The sequence below is a fragment of the Labrus bergylta genome, chromosome 24 (assembly GCF_963930695.1).
Source record: "Labrus bergylta chromosome 24, fLabBer1.1, whole genome shotgun sequence".
NCBI lineage: Eukaryota > Metazoa > Chordata > Actinopteri > Labriformes > Labridae > Labrus > Labrus bergylta.
This window is the reverse complement of record NC_089218.1, coordinates 1,584,743-1,604,887: the sequence shown is the minus strand read 5'-3', so window position 1 is coordinate 1,604,887 and position 20,145 is coordinate 1,584,743. Positions and strand designations below refer to the sequence as shown.

The following is a 20,145-nucleotide window of genomic DNA, read 5'->3' as shown; positions in this document are numbered from 1 at the left end:
GCGTCTGCATGATGGATCCTCCAGGAAGCTGCTGCAGGTCGCTGTCATATCCCAGCAGACTGTGAACGCACCAGAGAGTGACGAAAGAAGACAAAAACAAACTCGCTGAGATCTGAGTTCACATTTTTACCGCTCAACCTTTGACCTCTGCGTCAGGAGTGAAGGTCACCAGTACATGCATTTGTGTTTTAACGTCCTGTGACGTCGTTTCCTGAAAAATCTCCACGAGCTTCACATCCCTAAAAATCACAAACGAACACGATCAGCTGACGGCTTTCTTCAGATCCTCACGACCTGTAAAAACAACGTCACATCCAAATGTGAATTTCCACTCATCAGAATGTCCATCGCATTATTTTCATTTCGGATTTTCAAGTTAAATCAAAAAGAGAAAAAAACCAACATGCACAAACATCAAAAGTTTCAAGTTTCTTCTCCACAAAAAACAAAAAGGAAGCTGCAGGTTTGAATGGGATCACAGTGTGTGTTCGGTGTCGTTGAAGGTCATATGTGTGTGACCCTTTCCCGCAGCAAGAAGTGTCCCCCCGGGGGGCCTGCGTCCTCAGGTTTCACCTCGATGTCAATACAAAAGGCGAGTGAGAATGTGAGGGTAAATGACAAACTGTTGGCGTGTGTGTGTGTGTGTGTGTGTGTGTGTGTGTGTGTGTGTGTGTGTGTGTGTGTGAGTGTGTGTGACGGACGTTTCACCGCACCGGAAGAGACAGCCAATCGAACGGCCCCTGCGCCGCCGTAATTCAACAACACTCGGGGGACTCGTTCAGTCGAGATAAAAGCTCCGACACCAGAGACGAGGCTGATAAGGACGCTTTTATTTTGAAGGAAACCCTGAGCGCTCAGTCATCCTGCAAGAAACACAAAGTTTCCTTGTAGGAAATCATCACTGCAGAATCATGTTTTTTTTTTTTACTTGTTTCATCTGTGGCACGATGCGCCCACAGGTGCTCTGCAGACCGGAGGAATGACCTTCTCGATTTCACCTCCAAACACTCGAACAGAGTCAGAAGAGGCTCCGAGAGAGTGGAGATCAGGAGAACTCTCTACCGTTAAAATAAATCCACTGACTGACGGCTATTTCTCAGAAGACGACGACCACGAGAGGAGGACGATGTTTTCTGTCTCTGTTTGCAAATGTTCTTCTTTGTTCCTTTGGAGATAATCAGCTGTAGAAAACTTCATCACATTTATACACATTCTACATGGCGAGCTTGTGAAGGCAACAGAGTTTGATTTCAAGTCAAAGAATCCAAAATAAATGTCAACAAACTATCTTGAAAACCTCTCCAGCCCCCCACCCCCTTATTCCCCTTTTTTTTTTAATTTAAATCTAGAGTTGCAGAAGGTAAAAATAGGTGTAGTGTCCTTTAAGAGAAGTTACAGCGCTTTGTGTCCTCGTGTAGAAGGTGAAGGAGTCGTAAAGGTGACGCTAACACGCTGAAGCGGGAACACACACCCCTGCAAGGTCTGAATAACACCTCCTCTGCAGCTGTGTGTGTGTGTGTGTGTGTGTGTGTGTGTGTGTGTGTGTGTGTGTGTGTGTGTGTGTGTGTGTGTGTGTGTGTGTGTGTGTGTGTGTGTGCTGTGTGTGTGTGTGTGTGTGTGTGTGTGTGTGTGTGTGTGTGTGTGTGTGTGTGTGTGTGTGTGGTTTCCTCGCTGCAGGCTCTCTCTCCTCCGTCCCGTCACATCTGCCTCATCTGAGGGCGATTAAAGCAAACGCATGAGATGCAGAGGGGAGGAGGGAGGAAAGCCCCCTCACCCCCCCCCCCCCCCCCCCCCCCCCACTAGCTCTGCAGCCCCCCCCCTCCTGAGCTGCATCTTCTTTACGTCAAACATTTACAACACACAAATGTCACAGAGTAAGAAATCCTCTGAGAGTCCCGCTGAAGAGGAGCTCGTCTAAAATCGCTCGTTTTCAGAGGGAGGTTTTGTCTGGTGGATTCTCACATCGACCCTGAAGGGTCTTTAAAGTGCTGACTTTCTGTTTCTCAGCATCCTCTCTTGTCCTTGTCAGACCCCTGCGCCCCCCCCCTCCCCCTCCCTCCTCTCTCTCTCCCCTCACATCTCATCACTCCCCCCTCTCTCTCTCTCTCTCTCTGCAAAATATGTAAATGTTTGAAAGTAGGCTGCAGACATCCCCCTCCTCGTGTTCGCTCCTCATCCGTCTGTGTGTGTGCAGGGATTTCAAAAAGAAATAAATCATACATCCTCCTTCCTGCGCTCGGGCTCTTCTTTTCCGTCACACTAACGTTTGACTTCCTGACGCTGACGGCGAACACCGCTCAGAGATTCACTAACAAGGAGTCTGAATTTATCTGAGCAGGTTTTTTTTTTTTTGCAACTGCAGAAGATAAAATCATCCCTGTTGGGTTTTTTTGGAGGTATTTTAAGGTCGCTGTGCAGCTCTGAGGATGATTCATGATGCTTCTTACACATTTAGGGCTGCTTTTACTTTGAAAATCTTGGTTATTTCTCCTTCTCTTAGTTTGTGTTTTTTTTAATCACAATCATCCTCCTAAACATCTCTCAACAAACGATAACAAGACTAAATCTTTGAGGCTTTCATGAAAAAGAAGATTTGTTGTTTTTGTGAACGTGCTGCACACTTAGACGTTGTTAAGTTAATTATTTTAAGGACTTTATTTTTTATAAGGAAGCTGTTCAGATTAAATTAAGTTCACCACGTCGAGGCCTGAGATGTGAAACGATGGTCGTCCGTAAATATGGACGCTCTGCACCCCGAGCATCAGTGACCTCTCAGGTTCATCACTCTTCCCTGTTTGTTGTCTGCACGTGTTAAAAGTCTATCTGAGGTCGGCTTCCTTCATGACCTCTGACCTCCATCATCCAGACGAGAACAGGGACTTATCATCTTCAGTCTCAGGACCTTTTCTTACCGTCTGTTCCAAAAGAACTGAACCGGAGAAAAAGGTGTTTCAGTTTGCTGTTCCCTTTACTCTGAACCAATCACAAGCAGAGCTGAGACTTAACGAGCTGCTCTCAACGACTTGGAGGCGTCCACATCTGTCTGCAGATGTTCTCTCCTGGTTAAATAAAAATGTATATCAATATTCAAACATGAAAGTAACCGTCGTGTCTTTGTGTCTTTCAGATCCGTCTCGTTAAGTCCTCGCAGACGCTCTCCTGACGACGGCGCTCAAACAGGTCAGTTCACTTATCCTGCCTCTGCAAAGACTTTGACACAAGACGAATCCTCACGCACTACATTTCCCATCATGCAACGTTCACTCCACGACCCTCTACATAATCAAATGACATGCAAACACCTAAAAACGTTTCCCTTCATCATGACGTCTCAGAGGAGAGATAACGATGATGACATCACCGTGACATCATCAAAGTCGTTCCCTCACCGACATGTTTAGTATTTTTGATGGATTGAATTATTTCCAGGTCGTGATAATGAGTGCGTCTCTCTCTCTGCAGCTTCTTGAGTTTGATATCTCTGACTCAATAGAAAGATGTGCTCGCTGTTCAAACAAAGGTAAACAGCACCACCTTGTGGGCTGAATACAGCATTACACCTCAGGGGCTACACCTGTTCTCCTCCTCTGATTGGTCTCTTTTTGGAGAGTTATGAAGTTAAATTTTGTTGCAGGAAAATCTTAAAAGGAGATAATTTCTGTCTCTTTCATCAGAAGTTTCAGTTTCAGACTTTTTGCTGCAGCAGAAAAACCTGCAGACGATTCTGAGACACTTTGAATGAACGGTAACTTCATTTAACGACCAACAAATCCTTCCTGAGCTGATCGAACAACATTTCCTCTCGTGCTTATAAATCTGATGTCTGCAGCAAACCTCACTTTTTCGGAGTCGTCGTCGTTGTTGTTGTTGTTCGGGCTTCAAAGACGAGACTTTAAGTGTTTCATGATTTCAGATCTGTAAAGGTACATCGATCCGTTTTCTCGATGCTTGTTGAGATAAAATGGTTGTTGTGACATTCTGCAAAAGTGAAACCCTGAAAAAAGATGAAGAGAGTCCAGAGAGTCTGGACACACCCAGTTCAGAGCCTGTTACTGAACAGGAGTTTGTGTGTGTGGTCGTGCAGGTTTATTTTTTTATCTGTTTGGAGAAGAGATCTGCTCTTCTGTCTGTCAGCTGAGTTGAGCTTTTATTTTGAAAAGATCTTGTGGAGGGAGATGCTCAGGTGTGTGTTCACCTGTTCCCCCGTGTCGTCTTCCTCGACGGATTGTCAAACAAAATCTGCTCATCATCACTTTAATGTGTCTGCTCAGCTGTGAGAGTGTACTTCCTCTGTCAGCCACCAGGGGTCAGTGCTGCCTTTAAGTTCAAGTTCACACCTTCACATAAAGGTGAAATAATATTAATCTTGATTTTAAATATCCAGATTTCTTATCAGACATGAAGTCACGCTGACTTTATTATTTTTTAGCTTCCTGTCTTTAAAGTTTGACAAACAGGAGGAGGAGAATTTACCGCTGACACATGATATTTATATTTATATTTGATTAATAAAGTTCCTCTCTTTAGTGTAACGTGCAGAGTTTAGGTTATAATCCTCCAAGCAGGCAGCCTGGGTTCAAATCCAACCTGTGGCTCCTTTCCTGCATCGCTCTCTCTCTCTCTCTCTCTCTCTCTCTCTCTCTCTCTCTCTCTCTCTCTCTCTCTCTCTCTCTCTCTCTCTCTCTCTCTCTCTCTCTCTCTCTCTCTCTCTATCCACTTCCTATCTCTAAAATAAGGAATAAACAGCCCCACAACATTTTTGCCCCTTAGGCGCTCTGACTGCCCTTTGACCTCTTAGTTTGTGCGCGATGGAGGAACATTTCAAAGGTCATTTTTATATTTTTAAAGATTCAGTCAAAGCTCAGATTTTAAAAGAGGAGAGAGAGGAGGGAGGAGACTGTTTACCACAGCTCTCTGCTCCTCCTCCTCCTCCTCCTCCTCCTCCTCCTCTGTACAAAGTTACACAGACACGCTCGCTCTCAGTAGTCTCTTAGTGTTGGAGCCTGCAGGCGAGCTGAAGGGGTGAATTATCCGCTCGTCGTCTCCATCATGACTCTGCTGCTGGACGTCTCTCGCTCTGCGGCCGCTTACAGCTGTCTGATCCGCCGCCGCTTCAAGAGAAGGAGGAAGAAGCGTTCTGAGCGCAAAGGTACTCGTGCACTCGCCGCCGCCGCGTCCTGACACCTGACAGTCAGAGAGCGGGGCAGACACACACACAGAGAGAGAGAGAGAGAGAGAGAGAGAGAGAGAGAGAGAGAGAGAGAGAGAGAGGAGTGATTGCTGCAGGGACAGAGGTTGTTCCGTCCTGACTTTGTGTTCCAGGCTCTGAGTTTTGCTCACTTAGCTTCTCGTTTATTTGCGTCTTCTGTGGCTCTATGTTTTTAATTTTAGTCTCTGTTGATTTTGTTTCATGGAAGAATGAATCCTCGGGTAACTTTCTGACACACTTCATGGAGGAAAGAGAAGAAGAGGATAGATTTAGAGTGTTATGCAGGATTCTCAGGTTGTAAATCCACTCTCACACATAAGTCAGGTCTTTTTATTCTATTTCTGATCGTGAGAGCAGAAAACATCCGATCAAACACAACAAACGATTCATTTTTAAAGATTTATTCTGGATGTTATAGACATGAGAGAAGGAGAGGCTGCTAAACGTTTGTTGTTCCTTTATTTACCTGACGAGTATCTGACACTGAAACCATCCAATAAAGAAGTTCAGTTATTGAGCAGGAATGATTTCTTTGAACCAGAATGTCTCGTTAAAGTCCAGATTTAGTCCCTTAAAGGTCCAATCAGTGAGATGTGAGATGATAAAGGTATCTTACTATCTGATCATTAAGGAAACATGCTATGTTGAAGTGCTGGCTTCTCTGACAACAATGCAGCAGCCAGTATGTCCTCCTTCTAACTTTAGATTCTGCTCCTGAATGCTCTGGATTTGTTTGGACCAGAGAAGGTAGGCGCTCTTAAGACCCCCCCCACACAGCCGTTTTGGACGCCCCTCTGTTTGTCAGATATAAGAGCAGTTATCAGGTCAACAGGTGTTGCAGTGATGGAAGCGGGCAAGAGAAGTGGTTCAGATAGAAGTGATTGTACCCGACCTAAAAAGCCTCTGCATGTTTCTAATAAGCTCCTTGTGAACACGTGAATGTTTACAAACATTAAGTGGGCGTTGTTGTTGTTTTTTGGTGGTGGTGGTGGGGGGGGGGGGTGTTATTTGCATGCACGGCAAGGAGGAGCCCGTCATCGTCCCTGCTAAGCGGTGTGTTGTGAGATGAACTGAAGTGTGAGTTTAATCTACTGGGAGCAAAAGTGAATTTCAGACGAGCTATAAGCCGATGTGCTCTGTGAGGCGAGGACGCCCTGCTGCCGCCGCCACTCAGGGGCGTGTGTGTGTGTGTGTGTATGTGTGTGTGTGTGTGTGTGTGTGTGTGTGTGCGTGCGCTTTAAAGATCTGTGTCTGTCTGCTCTGTGATGTGGAGGAGCTGATACAGACCCCTCCTCTCTCCTCCCCCTGAAGCTCTGCTGATAACCCGACTCCCCTCTGAAACCTTCACACACACACACACACACACACACACACACACACACACACACACACACACACACACACACACACAGACACACACACACACACACACACACACACACACACACACACACACACACACACACGCTCAGACAGGTGAGGAGGAGCCTCCTGTTGAACCAACACTGACTTTTAATTGAAGCACATTTCAGGTGAGATCTGTATCTTCTCTCCTCTCTGAGTTTTCAGATAAAATCAGGATGTGTGACAGACGATCATCCCGCCCGTCGCTATTAAAGAGAAAGGTATTTACACGAGTCAAACTCACCTGTCAGGTGTCACGGCGTCAAGAAATAATTCATCAGGACTGAACACAGAAATGATGAAGGGACGGCTGCAGATTAAACAAAGATGCTGCAGTCAAACATCGGCTGTGTTTTAGTGCACAAAGACCTTTATGGATTTCTAAATGTGACGCTAATATGTGCAGCTCTACCTCATATTTCCCCGACCACCAGTGGTCCTCTCTTCTGTCTGTTTAGAGTAACTTCATCAGTTTATTCCCCTCCCTCCCTCTTCTCCTGGCACTCTCTCTCATTTTCATTTAACGCTACCACAGGTAGCCCGCGCCTCCTGGGCCTGAAAATTGCTGCTGACTACCTGCTGAACGCTCTGGGACTGAGAGGAGGAGGGAGCAGCGGAGCGGGGATGTTTCTCATTAGAGAGAACATCATCTAATAGCGAGAATATCTCTGCTACAAATGACTTGAAGGAAAGAAACGATACTCAGGGCTGTTTTCTCTGGAAGTGCAAGGGGTTAAAAATCCCCCTAAATGAAAGCGGTAACAAGCTTTTGACCAAGCAGCAACCAACTTCAAGGGCTTCAAAATGTAGTAAACCTGCAGTTCCTCCAGTGTCCACTAGAGTCTGTCTCCTGCAGTGAGTCAGTCCCCATAGAGCTCTATGTTAACCTCTGAGCCGTGTTTCTGCAGCCCAGTTGTTCTCCCCGCAGACATGACGGCAGGTCGTCGTGATATTCTTCCTTTCCCTGAATTTTTTCTTAAGATCTCAGAAGTTCATACTGAGATATCCCAGCCCCCCCCCCCCCCCCCCCCCCCCTCGCCCTCAGCGACCCTCCTCCATCTTTCCCTCTCTGCATCAGCGGCCTCGCTGAGCACAACAGATGGTTATCTCCGCTCACCTCGGCCTCGTCAGGGCCGAGTCCTCCGCTATCTCCCCGAGAGCGCGCTCAGGGCTGATGTTGAATTTCACACCCCACGGCCTCGGGATTAGAGAGAGCGGGAGCTGATGGACTGACGGGCAGGTGGAGGAGGAGGCGGGGGAGGAGGCAGGGGTGGAGCTGTCTGCTGATGCCTAACAAGCAAAGTGTATCTCTGGTGCTTCGAGTGCTGTCGCCGCTCTCAGTTCATTCTTTAATGAACCTGCATTTTAAAAATCTATCTTTCTGTCCGTATGTTTCTATAGTGACCACGTCTCCAAACTGTCAAAGAGCCCTTTAGGAGGCGTTTTAGTTTACTTGTTTAGTTCCTGTCCAGCCTCTGTTTTAGGAGTTCAGGTGTTTTTTTTTTTCTGTGTATTAGAAAAACTTGAGTAAACAGAGTAAGAACAACATTTTTTTTTACTGCTGAAGTGGAGGAAATAAAGTCGTCTGAGCCTCTGAAGGACACTCGGAGGCTTCACACGTCTCTCTCGCTCTCACAGCCTCTCTGTGAAATCTTTATGACGGCTTTAATTTGCTGTGCGGCCGGGCGGTAGCTGCAGGGGCCGAGCGGCGCTCTATCAATTCAACACGCTAATGTGACTCACTTAACCAACAGGGCGTCCATGCAGACCATCACACTGGCCCCCTTCCTCCCCCCTCGCAGAGACGTTCGCGCTGCTGACGGCAGACTATCGAAGCCGCTGTAGCGTCCTCTCTGCTGGGGGGCACAGAGACGAGCCGGCCGGCCTGAAGGTGAAGCAATTAAGAGGATTTTCAGTTTGCACGCTGCAGAGGACACACACACAGGGATATGATTTCATAGAGCTCTACAGACGACCGCAGGAAGCACTCAAGGTCATCTGAGGTCACGATGCTTCAGATACGACGAGTTATAAGATTTACAATATTGGATGATTATTTCTGGGGCCGTTTAAGGATTTTAAAAAGCATTAAAGAAGATTAATAATGAGAAATAAAATGTCAATAATGTAAGTTCAGTTTGCAGCTCTGTTTTGGTCTCCACCATTCTCGGAATACTCAATATGTACGTCCCAATTAGAGTCAGATAGACCATAAACCAAGAGAGGGTTAGGGGCGGGGCTACTTCCTAAATGAATCCTTCAAACTGCCTCAAACCAGACGACAGAATCCCTTTAAATAGCCGCTTTAGGGTTCCTTAAAATTTCCTCCAAAGGGTACGATAACACAGAATGCTTAGTTACAGTCAGACAGCGATGTAGCGGTTAATTTAAAACATTCAAAACTTTTTTTTTTTTTTTTTTGCGGCGCCATCAGGCAGACGATCTGATCTGATTCTCTTGTAATGTGTTTCAAATGTCACGTCTCCGTCCCGCCTCGTGGCGTGCAAGAAAGTGAATCTAAAGGAGGAACTTCCAGGAGGAATCGCGGGTTAATAAGCTTTTCGTTTTGTACCTTTCGGAGCTGAAAAGGTCAGACAATTATCTCGTTGAATTGAGCAAACTTTACGGAAATGTCTTAATTTCTTGATCACGGGGGCGAAATGTCAGCTTTGAATTTCATTTCAATTTCATATCCGACACCAAACTTCATGTTTTCCTTTAGTTATAAGTTGATAAGCATTTTTCTTCCTCACTTTTTCTCTCCTGATTTAACATCCAGGTTTCTCCTCTCTCTGTCCGCCATCTCATCCCCTCTCCTGCCCGTCGATGTGTCACGCCGCGCTCCGTCAGGGTCCAATTCCTGCTCGTCTCACAAATGTCATTTCATGGCGACAAAATGGAGTTTGTGTGTGAGAGAAGCGCAGCGGCGTCGGCTGTGTTTCTGTCAGCATCGCATGTCTGAGGCCCTCCTCGCTGTCTGCCTCTCCTCCGCCATCGATCCGTCTACATTAGACCTCTGAGAGAGTCCTGTGACAGATGTTTGCAGCTGTTTTTTTCCTCTCTCTCCAGCTCTGATTGTAACTCGCCCCGAGCGCCTGAAATCCATTTATCCCCGTCTGCTCAGTCACCTCTGATGTCCAGGTTCTGTGTTCTCGTTGACAGGGTTTCCTGATGGCGGTCTAACGCCCCCTCAGGTCGCGTGTCCAACATGTCCACAGCTCTAAACAGTGTTTTAATTTATGTTCTACCCCCCAGGAGGCCAAGACTTAATAAGACGGATTGATTTCTCACGCTTTAGCCTTTTAACAATGAATGATCCTCGCAGCCTGCCATCAGTTTTCACATTGATTTTGTTTCCAGGCGGCCATTACTGTCGACGAATATCAATACACTGTAAAACAACAACATCTACTTACAGGGAAGCAACAGTGAATATTTAAATTTGCAGCAAAGTTTCTTAAAGGGGAAGTCCGTTTGTCTTCGTTACATCTTGAAAAACAGAACTGCAGAACTCGCTGTCTCATTCGTTCCTCTTATTTTGGAGCTTAAAGCAACGACATGGAGGAATTCAGTTTGGTGAATTCAGCTTTGCACCGATCTGACACTAAAGGGCGGAGCTAGACACACTGCAGCCTGTTGATTGGTCGAAAGAAATTGTCACTTCCCATGCAAGAGCGGTGAAAAAAGTCAGGTACAGGTCGTGGCTAAATGTCTACATGGACGAGGAAAGAGACTTCTGGTGTCAGATGGATTTATTTGGATCAAACCTAGACGCTCGCTTTTCTGCCGTGTATTTGACCTTTGACCTCGCCTGTTTAACGTGCACCGGTTAACCTTTTTGCCTCCCTCCATTCACTCCCGGTGTATCTGCTGTTTCACACCTCCACACAATGTGGAGCGTTATTTGTCGAGCAGTGACACAAAGCGCCGTCAACAAATTGGAGGAGAAAATGAGATTTTTGGAGGATAAACAGCAGGCAGGGATGGAAAGTGGCGTGCGCGACCGTGCGTGTCGTACGGAGTCCATCAGACGGAGAGGACAAAATGAATAAATCTATTTGTACTCCCACTCTCCTGCTGCAGATCATCCATCGCCAGCGCACTAACCACAGCAGCTCTCTGGAGTCGACACATTTACACGCCGAGGCGGAGAACGCCGTGTGTGTTTTCAAACAATCCAGGAACAGATACACGGACGAGAAACAAATAAAGACGATATAAAGAATTCTCTCAAAGTTTAAAACCCTCGAGGAAAAACAAGACAACAAGCTCCTTCTGAGCTCGTTCTCCAACTGACCATGAGGTCACGTTCAGAGACTTTTAAACGTCTACCTTCTCTGGTCCAAACAAATCCAGAGCATTCAGGAGCAGAATCTAAAGTTAGAAGGAGGACATACTGGCTGCTGCATTGTTGTCAGAAAAGCCAGCAGGAAATCCCCTTGAACTTTTGAATAAAACCTTCAAACATTTAAAGTTGATGTTGGAGTCTTTGTTAGCCAACATGCAGAAACGCTTTAAATCTGTGTTTTCTTTCTGTCTGTATTATAATGCCATGTTGAGCTTGGGATGTTTTCTCTGTTTAAATCCATGAACACAAAGTCCACCGTGTTTGCTGCGCTCAGCTACAAGTGAGAAAACCTCAATTAGACCCACAGAAAACAGCTAATCAGCTTTCCTCTGGAGGGAGAACGGCGTGAAACGAGGAGCCGATGGGATTGACGGGAGAACGACTCGGGAGGGGTATAATCGCCGCTCTGTGTGCAGATACGGCCCCCCTGCCCCGCCGCTACTCAGCTGTGTGGCTGCGAACATTAGAAATGACAATGTTATCAGACGCTCCATTGTGTGAGCCGGCTGGAGGAGAGCAGGGCTTAGGTTCCCTTTTTTTTCTCCAGATAACAGAAGAAGAAAATTAACTCAGAGGAAGTCAAATGTCAACAAATGTAGTTATCAGGACGACTGGTGACAGACACGGAAACTTCTGGAGGGTTTGGAACGCTCATTGAGAAACCTCGTTTTCTCAAAATTACCCAATCAGACAGAAGTGACTGAACGGGGAGCGTCTTTAATTCACATCCAACAGAAGAAAACTTTACACACTGCATGTTTTAACCAAACTATCAAAAGATTCTGGCGCGGCCATCGACCCCAACAATCCAGAGGAACTAATATTTAAACAACGGGGTCCTATTGCTACATATTTTGGGGTCTGAGAGGCTGTTGTTTTTGTTTTTATAGATTTCCATCTTCTGTTTTTTTTATCTCTAACTTGATGGTCAAGGTGTCGCTGTCCGTGGTGCTAAAACCACTTAAATAAAAAAACTATAAAATCTACAGACTTCATTCTTTTTACGACAGAGAGCTAAAACTTCTGTCTTTAATATCATCACACTGCATATTTAATGATGATGTCATAACATTACAAGAGTGTGAGAGAGATTGGCACAACAGCGGGGACTGTTGTACCTCTGAACTTTAGTACCTCTGAGGAAGAACCCTTTAACTTTATCACCTGTTTTCTTCCACTGAGATCATTTGCGTGTGCTGCTGAGAATCAATTGATTTGCCAGATTGTGACTCCTGCAGCTCGCACAGCGTCTCTGCATTTTCAAACTCGTCTAGCGTAATAATGTCATCAAAGAAGACGGGAGTTTCACTGTTAAGTCACCAACAATGTCTTTTACTCCTGTAAGTTTCGGAACAGTCTCATATTTTCCGACATCAAACTTGTGGTTTGATTAAAAGACACTTTGATGTCACGTTGTTGAGAATCGACATGAAAGTGTAATTATCTGAGACAGAGCGGCTGAGTGTAATCCACTTTAATAAAAAGCTTTGATCGCTCTCTTCAAGCACAAATATCTGATCCATCTTCTCAAACAAAGTTGGATACGTTCTCCGATCAGGATCCACGTCGCTGCTTTGGTAGTTTGACTAGAAGCGTCTTTGAAGGCGGCGTCCCTGACTGAACTTTGTCTTCTTTGTGTGTTTCCTTCAGGTCGAGTTGGAGCTCGGGTACCTCGAAACCAGCAGAGGCTGCTCTCCGGGGAGGCGGACGAAGAGGAAACCATGAGTGAGTCTTTCCTCTTTATTTGATTGTTTACAGAATCAGCTCGGAGTACAGATGAATGATTTCATGCATGGAGGTAAAAACTTTCAGAGCTGCTCTGATGTTTTTCTCTCCTTGAAAACATCGTCTGTTTCTTTCTGCCCACTCAGAAGGTTCAGATCAGGGTTAAGTCCCGGGGTCAGCGTGTCTGTCCTGATAGCTGAGTCCATTCTGATGGCGTGTCCCCTTTAGACTCAACAGAAAAGCTCCCTAAAGCCCGGTTCATTTCTGCCCTGAAGTATCCTGACCCGGGATGAACCCAGGTCTGATTGTTCTGGAGGTAAAACATGGATACAGCGAGGATAAGAGAATATGCAGGGCAAAGTCAACTGAAATGAACTGATTTTGGATGTAAAATCTGATCAAAGAGAACATTCCCATGTTTAAGACTCTTTCTTTGCTACATCTGCTGGACTTTAGTCTTTAGTTTCTGTCCCTTCATGAAATATATAATGCTGGCTGTAGCTTTGGCCACCGTAGTAATCCTGTCCGTGTTTTGTCTAAACCAAAGAGAAACCAGCGGGGAGGAAACGTGGATTATGTGGGACAGTTTAGGCAGCGTAGCATTCAAGGTTGTTCAAAGACTTTGTGCTGAAATGTAAGCGAACAGGACCGACCTTCAAATCGGAAACAGAACCGCTCCGACCTCAGAGTTTTGACTTTGCAGTTTCTCGTCTCTTTTACTCTGAAGAAGAGTTTCTGTTTGAGCTTCGTGTGGATATTTCTGCATGACAACAACAATAACAGAGCGCCCCCTCCTCCCTGCAGACCGTTAATCAGCCCTCTCTGTTGTAGCGCAGGGTTTATCAGCCATTGTGTTTGAGTCCCGTCCTCTGTTAGCGCGCTTGTTTTCTTCTTCTACAGTCGTCAGCTCAGCTCACTGTACACTGAATGGTTTTTACAGTTCATATAAGGAGGAATAACTCTAATCCACCTGTGAGTCATTTGATGGAATCGGAAAGCCTTCTAACCTCCTTATCGAGCGTTTTTAGGAGCTTTTCTGTCTGAATCTGCAGATTTGATGTCATAACTTGTCCTAATCTCTCTGATGTTTTCCTTCAGGCTCAGTTGAAAAACAGAATTATTTTGGGAAATCGTTCTTTGCAGCCTTTTTTCTTTTCTTTCCGAGCCAGCTCTCTAAACCTGCCTTCATAGGATTGTTCTCTGTCCTGAGCACCCAAAGGAGTAACCTCTGGAGCTTTTGCTGGAGGATGTTATAAATGGAAATTTACATTAAGTTCCATCAGCTTTGTTAACCGGGCCGGGTGATTTGTGTTCCAACTGCACCGAGGATCATCCAGAGATAGAACAAGTAGATTCCTGACACTAATAGACGGAGTCAGTTTGTGGCTGCTTTACTTGAGAATAATTGAAGTTTAGGTTATTTGCATCATTTACCATTTTCTAGTCCTATATCTGTGTCATAGATTAAAGAATATGTTGAGATTAAACCTGCACCATGAAGGAACACACATCACTTGTTCAGTTTGCAAAGAGAGATAAAGGAATCTCTAAATTTTACATTTACAAGATCCTGCAACGAAGGCGTTGTGAGTTACTCTTTCTGGGCACCGCAGGTTCGTGCAGCACAGATGTTAAAGAAAACCGCAACGTGGGCAACCTCTTCTCCAAAGGGGGGGTCACGGCGGAGGCTGCTCAACTCCCCAATGGGAGTGCTGGGGGTGGGAGGAAGCGTCCCCTTGAGGAGGGCAACAACGGGCACACGCACTCCAAGTATCGGCCCAAGAAGCGTAAGAAAGTCCCGGGGCCCATCCTGCCGAAGAACGCCCTCATGCAGCTCAACGAGATCAAACCGGGCCTGCAGTACAAGCTGCTGTCTCAGACCGGACCGGTCCACGCCCCCGTCTTCGTCATGACTGTGGAGGTCAACGGGCAGCTCTTTGAAGGATCAGGTCCCACCAAGAAGAAGGCCAAACTGAGCGCAGCAGAGAAAGCTCTGAGATCCTTTGTCCAGTTTCCAAACGCCTCAGAGGCCCACATGGCGATGGGCCGGACTCTGTCGGTCCACACAGACTTCACCTCGGACCAGGCCGACTTCCCCGACATGCTCTTCAACGCCTTTGAGACCTCCGCCCCTGTGGACGACCCGTTTTACCTCACGCCCAACGGTAACGGTTCATTCTGCTCGCTGGGAATCGAGTACCCATTACTCCCCTCCCCCATCCCAAACCTGCTGCAGGCCCCCTTACCTCCTCCCCCGTCCCCCTTCATGTCCCCACCCAGCGGGAAGAACCCCTTCATGTCCCCAGCAAGCGGCAAGAACCCAGTCATGATCCTCAACGAGCTGCGGCCGGGCCTTAAATACGACTATGTGTCGGAGAGCGGGGAGAGCCACGCCAAGAACTTTGTGATGTCGGTGAGGGTGGACGCTCAGAGCTTTCAGGGCTCAGGGAGGAACAAGAAACTGGCAAAGGCTCGAGCTGCACAGGCCGCTCTTTCCGCTCTATTCAACATGCAGCTGGACCAGGCGCCATCGAAACAACCGATACCCCGAGAGGGACTGCAGCTCCACCTGCCACAGGTAAGAACTTTGAACCTTTGTGTCGTATACTCTAGTGTCCACTAGGGGCTGTGTCCTGCAGGGAGTCAGGAAGAGAGGAAAACATTTTAACATGGGCCTCTATGGGGATTAATTTACTTTTGGAGTCAGCCTCAAGTGGCCACTGGAGGAACTGCAGTTTTTTAATGCAGTTTGCCTCTAATCTACTGAAGTTCCCACTTGTTGTTACGTCAGCTGAATCCATCTTGGTTGTTCATAAATATGTTAACAGACCTTTATAAATTATTCGGTTGTTTTAGATCTCTGTGGTCTAAAGAAATCCTCGTGTTCAGACCTCCCCCGTACAACCCACCTGACAGAGTCTGAGTGAAGACGGAGAAGCCTCAGGAGCGTCGAACACACCGAGAATCTGTTTAGACGTGAACTAATCCCTGCCTGTAATCCCTGCACGCCGCTAACAAAGCCACTATCTTAATGAGCATCTCGCTCCGAGTGCTTTTCAAACACCGGCGTTCATTATCGCAGCCTCTCGAGTCGCTCACTGAGCAGTCAGCGGAGCAGAGATCTGACTGTTCTAAGCCGCTCACATCTCCGCCTGTCATTCACACCACGGCTGATTTTTAATTGAAATATTCAGATGGAGTTTCAGAGCTGATAAGGAGAGCTTTCACTTGTGTTTACCGCACTGGTGCGTCTTTATTCTTCTTTTTTTAAACGTCTTTCTGCCACTTTTCTCTGCGTAATTGTGTCAGAACTTTAACAAAGGAATGAAAACATATATAAATCAATGCACTCCTCTGAGACATTCCATTAAGGCCTCAAATAATCCTGGTCAATTTTTTTTTTTCTTCCCATTTCTCCTTCAGGTCCTTGCGGACGCCGTCTCCCGCCTGGTCGTCGACAAGTTCAGCGAACTGACAGAGAACTTCACGTCTCCACACGCTCGACGGAAAGTGTTGGCGGGCGTCGTCATGACAACAGGTAAACCCAGTTCATCAGAGGGGGTGAGGGGGCTGCAGGACTGAACGCGGGGACTCAGCAGAGGAAGGAATTCACCGTGTTTCAGATTCTGAGTCGGCTGCAGGTTTTATTCCTCGTGGTGGTCGTGATGCTTTTTGTGTTTTTAGTGAAGATATCCGAGCTGACCCGACTCTGACATGAAGATGCTATAAATAAACCTGTTTAAAGGTTAAAGAGAAGGCTACTCTCATGAGAAAAAGAGAGACATGTTTGAAGAGAGTGATTCTAAACTCCTCCTGTCGGCCTTCTGTCCCGTACAGGTACGGATGTGAAGGAGGCCGAGGTGATCTGCGTCTCCACGGGGACAAAGTGCATCAACGGCGAGTACATGAGTGACCGAGGTTTTGCTCTGAACGACTGTCACGCTGAGATCGTGGCTCGCCGCTCGCTCATCAGGTTTCTGTACTCACAGCTGGAGCACTTCCTGAGGTGAGAGCTGACAGGTGTTACTCTCCGTGTCCTCTGAGGCGTTGACGCTGCATACTTTAACATCAAGTGTTTTCTGTCCGCAGTAACCATGACGAGGAGCATCAGAAGTCCATCTTCACCCGCTGTGAAAACACGCAAGGATTCCGACTGAAAGAAAACGTCCAGTTCCACCTTTACATCAGCACGTCGCCGTGCGGAGACGCCCGGATCTTCTCCCCTCACGAGGCCGGAATGGAGGGTGAGAGGAGGAGAAATTACAACACATGAATTCAAAACCAATGATAAAGACGAGGATGACTGTGTGTGTCGTTCCCCCTCAGATCAAGGAGACAGGCACCCGAACAGGAAAGCTCGTGGACAGCTCCGCACTAAGATCGAGTCCGGGGAGGGAACCATCCCGGTCCGGTCCAGTAACACCATCCAGACGTGGGACGGGGTCCTGCAGGGCGAGAGGCTGCTCACCATGTCCTGCAGCGACAAGATCGCCAGGTTTGTGTTCTCTGAATAAAACCCACAAACAGGAAACAACACACAGCCGGTTTGATGTGAACTTTGTCTCTTTTTCTGAAGGTTTGTGGCTCATTCGTTCCTGCGGCAGTGCTCAGGACGAATCAGCACATTTAAAACCTGCAGCATAGTTTACAGTTTCTGTGTGTGTGTGTGTGTGTGTGTGTGTGTAAATAAACCAGCATTATCTATAATTTAGCTTTTGCACAAACTGAAGTTTCCCTCTTCAGCGTGTTAGATGCAGCACCGCAGAGCCACTCCAGGTCTGAAGGGTGTTTTGGAGCCGAGCAGCAGGACTCCTGATGATTATGTGCATGTGTGAAGAGGTTGAATTATCCGAGCAATCACTCGGTCAGGTGTCATGGCGCCTGCAGGGCTCTGATTAGCTCGTCTGATGAATCTGCAGGAGGTCGCTAACAGCCTCGGGACTCCTCTGAGCTCCAATCAGATGGTGTTTTTGAACGAATTACTTCAGACAGGGTTGATGTTTGCAGATTTGAATGTCTGTAGTTTAAAAACACAACTAGAAAAACACAACATACATCTTTGTCTGTGCTCAGGTGGAACGTGGTGGGCTTCCAGGGCTCTCTGATGAGCTACTTCACCGAGCCCCTCTACTTCTCCAGCATCATCCTGGGCAGCCTGTACCACGCAGACCACCTCTCCAGAGCCATGTACCAGAGGATCACCGAGATCGAGGACCTGCCGCCGACCTTCAGCCTCAACAAACCCCTGCTCAGCGGTGAGAAAGAAAAAACACTCAAACGACACCTTCTTTGATACTGAATTAATGACCGTGTTGCACAGTGTTTACAGCCTCTGTATCTGCACAAAGAGAAACGTCCTGTAACTCAAACTGCACTGCGCTTCTTCATTTGGCCTCCATGTTCGTTTGTATCCGGTCTAATGAATCCATGTCCTGCAGGAATCAGTAACGCGGAGGCTCGTCAGCCGGGAAAAGCTCCAAACTTCAGCGTGAACTGGGTGGTGGGCGATCAGGGTCTGGAGGTGATCAACGCCACCACGGGGAAGGACGACCTGGGTCGACCGTCCCGACTCTGTAAACATGCTCTGTACGGCCGCTGGATGCGCCTGCACTGCAAGGTAACCCTCAAATCTAGAGCACGGAGAGAGTCAGTGATGGAGAACACAGACGGATGCAGACTGAGTCCTTTAGGTCTCAAAGACATGTTACAAGTTCTTGTTGTTGTTTGCAGCAGCATGTTGTAAAAAATGTGCAAGTTGTAATGTTTGGAGAGTTGTTGTAGTCGTCTTCTGACATTTCTTCTGGTCAGTTACTTCAGCAGTTTGTTTGGATCGACTCAAATATTTTTTTTAGTGACCTGCAGTAACCTTCAGAAACTCTCCAGAAAGTTAAAAGTAGTTCACCCATGGTTCAATCTTTACAGTGAGCTCTTGTGTGGTTTCATCCCTGCAGCTATCGTCCACCCTGCGGTTCAGGACGTCGAGGCCCGGCAGCTACAACGAAGCCAAGCAGGCGGCGGCCGAGTACCACAACTCCAAACAGAGCCTGTTCAGAGCTTTTCACAAAGCTGGCCTCGGAGCCTGGGTGAAGAAACCCATCGAGCAGGACCAGTTCGCTCTCACCACCTGAGACTAAACCCCACCTGCTGCACGCTGCTGCTGCTGCTGCTGCTGCTGCTGCACATTGCTGCAGGTGCTGCTGCTGCTGCTCCTGCAGGTGCTGCTGCACATTGCTGCAGGTGCTGCTGCTGCTGCATGCTGCACACTGCACGCTGCTGCTGCTGCTGCTGCTGCAGGTGTTCTGACTTTCTGAAAGTGTTTGTGTCTAACTTCTCTGGATCGTCTCAGGCTGAATCCAGAAGTCTGAATCAGTGGATAAAAACTCCTCGTTCATTCTTGAATCTCCTTCTTCCTCTCAGCCAGCACTTAAAGAAATATTCAGTTATGCAACTTTATAAAAAGACTAATGTACAAAGAGACTTTGAGAACTTGTAAAGAGTGAAAGAGTTCACTTTGCATGTCTGATGAATTTAAACCATCGGGATGTCTGCATATTAAAGGTTTGTTTCATGTTCACTTCAGTGATCTCAGACGACATTTCTTCTACCTGGACGTCTAAAAACTGGAGCGACACTTCAATACATCCTGACTCAAACAGGCGAGAGACCTTTATGCAAAGAGAGTCGAACACGTCGTGCAGAGGTCGTCAAACGACAGTAATCTGACTTTCTGTTTCTGAAAAATCACCAAAGATGAAGCTAGCGTCAAATGTTTCAACTTTAATGTTTTTATTCGTTTAACAGTTTGTTTTAATTCCTCATGTCTTCCTGTCTTCCTTCCAAATGTTCGTTTGTGATTCTATTCAAACATCCTGTTTTATGTTTGATGAACCAAACTGACATCGCCTGTTATACCGGCACACATCATGTAAACTTCATGTTTCTTCTGGATGTAAAAACCTCAAACACACTCACAGGGTAAATGTCTCTTAATGTATTTATTTATTTTCATTACATATTTTAATAGCATGAATATTCCGGCTCCTGCCTCATAACTTTATAAAAAGGGAGACAAAGACGTTTGTGTTTGAATCTTTACTGAAGTGAACGTATAAAAGGATTCCCTCTGAGCGTGATCCCGAGCCTGAGGCCTGATGCATGAGCTCCACCTGTAAAGCATGAAAATATGAAACCTGTAGAAGCCGAGTCAACACACTGAGATACAGACCGAATAAAAACCTACCACACAGATTTGGGATGTTTTTGTTTATGGTGAAAGTAGTGGATGTGTTTGGTATTTCATCATCTTAGTGTAACAGCTGTTTGAATAAATAACTAAGACTCGTCCTCCTCCACCTTTATTTGTCAAACTTCCTTCCTCAGTCAAAGTGTCACATTATCAAAGATCTTCCGCCGAGTGAAATGCGGCCCTCTCCTTTTGTTGTTGTTGACATGAAACTCC

General features: G+C 46.6%; 1 protein-coding gene across 1 annotated transcript; it reads left to right on the top strand.

The window, feature by feature from the left end:
- Positions 1-4,993: 4,993 nt before the first annotated feature.
- Positions 4,994-20,030, top strand: LOC109997753 (double-stranded RNA-specific editase 1). Its single transcript, XM_020652353.2, has 10 exons — positions 4,994-5,149; positions 12,612-12,686; positions 14,300-15,264; positions 16,110-16,224; positions 16,524-16,692; positions 16,776-16,930; positions 17,013-17,181; positions 17,760-17,941; positions 18,125-18,303; positions 18,638-20,030. The coding sequence occupies exons 1-10, from the start codon at positions 5,050-5,052 to the stop codon at positions 18,812-18,814; spliced, it is 2,286 nt and encodes a 761-aa protein (XP_020508009.1). The 5' UTR covers positions 4,994-5,049; the 3' UTR covers positions 18,815-20,030.
- The last annotated feature ends 115 nt before the right edge of the window (positions 20,031-20,145 follow it).